General features: G+C 31.0%; 1 protein-coding gene across 1 annotated transcript in view; it reads right to left on the bottom strand.

The window, feature by feature from the left end:
- The window catches only part of LOC122256169 (zwei Ig domain protein zig-8), a 244,097-nt gene that overhangs the window by 2,047 nt on the left and 239,550 nt on the right, over positions 1 to 2,500 (bottom strand). Inside the window, exon 6 of the mRNA XM_086547988.1 lies at positions 1 to 1,682. This exon is cut by the window's left edge and continues 2,047 nt beyond it. Within this exon, the coding sequence (XP_086404114.1) occupies positions 1,504 to 1,682 (179 nt within the window). The 3' untranslated portion in view covers positions 1 to 1,503. The remainder of the gene's footprint in view (positions 1,683 to 2,500) is intronic.

Genomic DNA, 2,500 nt, shown 5'->3' with positions numbered 1-2,500 from the left:
TTATTATTATTATTATTATCATTATTATTATTATTATTATCATTATTATTATTATCATTATTATTATTATTATTATTATTATTATTATTATTATTATTATTATTATTATTATTATTATTATTATCATTATTATTATTATGATCATACTCATTATAATTCGTCGGATGTTAATTATTTTTATTTTCTCCCTTGAAAATACGCATTATATTATTGTTAGAAAGAGGTGTGTATTTTCGATCATATAATAAATGTGACAATTATCAATACAATGATAAAAAGTAAAGGTAACAGTAACAGCAGCATTACTTTAGCTAATGATATTTGTTATGAGAATAGTGATAATAAAGGTAATGGTCATGATGATGAAATGATGATGATGAGGAGGAGGAGTAGGATGAAAATGATGAGGATAACGATGATGTGATGATCATGATAGTAATAATGATAATGATAATGATAAGCATTATTATTATTATCATCATTATTGTTTTGATAATTATGATAATTATAATTTCAACATCACCAATAATAAAAGTAATGATAATAAATACAATAATAAAAGATAAGAACAATTAAAATTATGGTATACAATCAGGATCATAATAATGACCATTATAATATTGAAATAATATTAACGACAACAAGATAAGAGCAATAACTTAAAAAAATCATAAAGGCAACAAAACAACAATGATAATAATGCTGACAATGATAATAATAATAATAAAAAAAAAACAATAATAACGTTGGTAATAGTTATAATAATGAAAGTGATAATAATGATAATAACAAAACTAAAACCAACATAACAGTAATCAGTGCTGAGATTCATATTGGAATAATGAGCCTCGTCTGATGATCCTCATAATTGTAAATCGCATTAAAGCTATCAGCATATCAAATCATTAGCACTTAATCCGGATGATGAAAACGCGTCAAATAATGGTAATAGATCTTTTTTAGATTTTTTTCTTTTTTCATTGTTTTTTTTTCACCTAATAATGCTAAAGTTTAACATGGCGTTTGCTGACTTTGTAGAGGCCACGGCAGTGCAATCGATTTTTTTTATTGTTTTTTTGTTTTTTTTTTATCTTTTATGTCAGGTTAACATTAGGTCAACATTAGGTCAACATTTACCATTATTGTCTACACCACATGGAACCTTCCCGAACTTACCGGTTATCCATTGAGTGTCTGTGCTATCATGTATGGTTACATCTTAGCGCTGAGACACGTAAATAACACATTTACAACATTTATGGATCATATTATCTCATGGTGACGCCATGCAGACGCCGGAGAAAAAAAAAAGAAAAAAAGAAAAAAATAGCATTATGTTATACAAGTACACGTGTATTAAAAAATAAGTATATGTTCTTCTCTACACAACGAACAACCTTTTGAGTTTTTACACCTTCACTCATAAGACACACACAGTATAGACGTACATATATATTTTTTTATTTTACTTTTTTCTCGTTCATTTGCACACAGGTTTATCACTCATAATCGCCTTAACCAATGGCTGCTAAGCGTTTGGAAGCAGTAATTGCCCAGTATCAATGTCAAGTAGCCAATCAGCAGCGGCGCATTGAAGAGGTGGGCGGAGCCAGAAGTGGGAACCGTCTCCTCGCCAGTGGTGACGTCATTCTGGCCGTTGTGCAGGGCTGCGTGCTTCTCTCCTGTTGGTAAGAGATATAAATATATATATTTTAAAGAGTTAACGATTAAGTATCACAAACTTTCCGATGTGGAAAGCATTGTGAAACATCTTCATTCAAGTTTATAAAGATATGTTCATTTTTGGTGTGTTTATGTTTTTCTTTTCCTTTTTGCGCAATATCCTCTCTCTTATTTTCTTAGTCTTTCCGCATAACTTTCTTTATTTCTTGAAGATACGTGTCATCGTTGCCTGGCGTGCAGTTAGACCCCCACATTGCCAGGGAGATAGGAAGGCCTCTTCACGTTTCAGCTTTAAATAAAATGCCTCGTTTTTCGCAACGTAACAAACTTTAAACCGAGACCTAAATTTTAACTCGTTCATGCAGAAAAAACGTGGAACGACTTTCGAGGAAATCTGAAATCTGAATTCAGTGCACAATGTAATTCTGTATAGCTATTGCAGCTTGCACGGAATTTTGAATAGCTTTAGATCAACGGATTTACTGACCTTGGATAATAATGCTAATAAAATTGAGTGATTAAAAGTGATTGAAATTCTTGTATCGGAATCAATTAACAATTAGATATAACACGTCCACACCTTTGAACTTTTCAACCGTATGTTCGTGAATCGCTGATTAATCTGGCTAATATAAACGAACTAATCAAATTAATCTAAAAAAAAAGAGTAAAACCAACTATTAGATTGCAAACTAAAGGTCTTCGGTAGGTTGCAATTGAAAAGTAATTTCATATATATAACGGAAACTCGCTTGGCGAAGTCGCATGCTCTGCTAACCCGGAAAATGGGTCGGTGAGGAAGATACGCAGCCTACTG

This window comes from Penaeus japonicus, unplaced genomic scaffold (genome assembly GCF_977035675.1).
Source record: "Penaeus japonicus unplaced genomic scaffold, GWHDUDI00000001_assembly GWHDUDI00000020, whole genome shotgun sequence".
NCBI lineage: Eukaryota > Metazoa > Arthropoda > Malacostraca > Decapoda > Penaeidae > Penaeus > Penaeus japonicus.
Note: the sequence above shows the minus strand (reverse complement) of the source record. Positions and strands in the feature narration are given on the sequence as shown.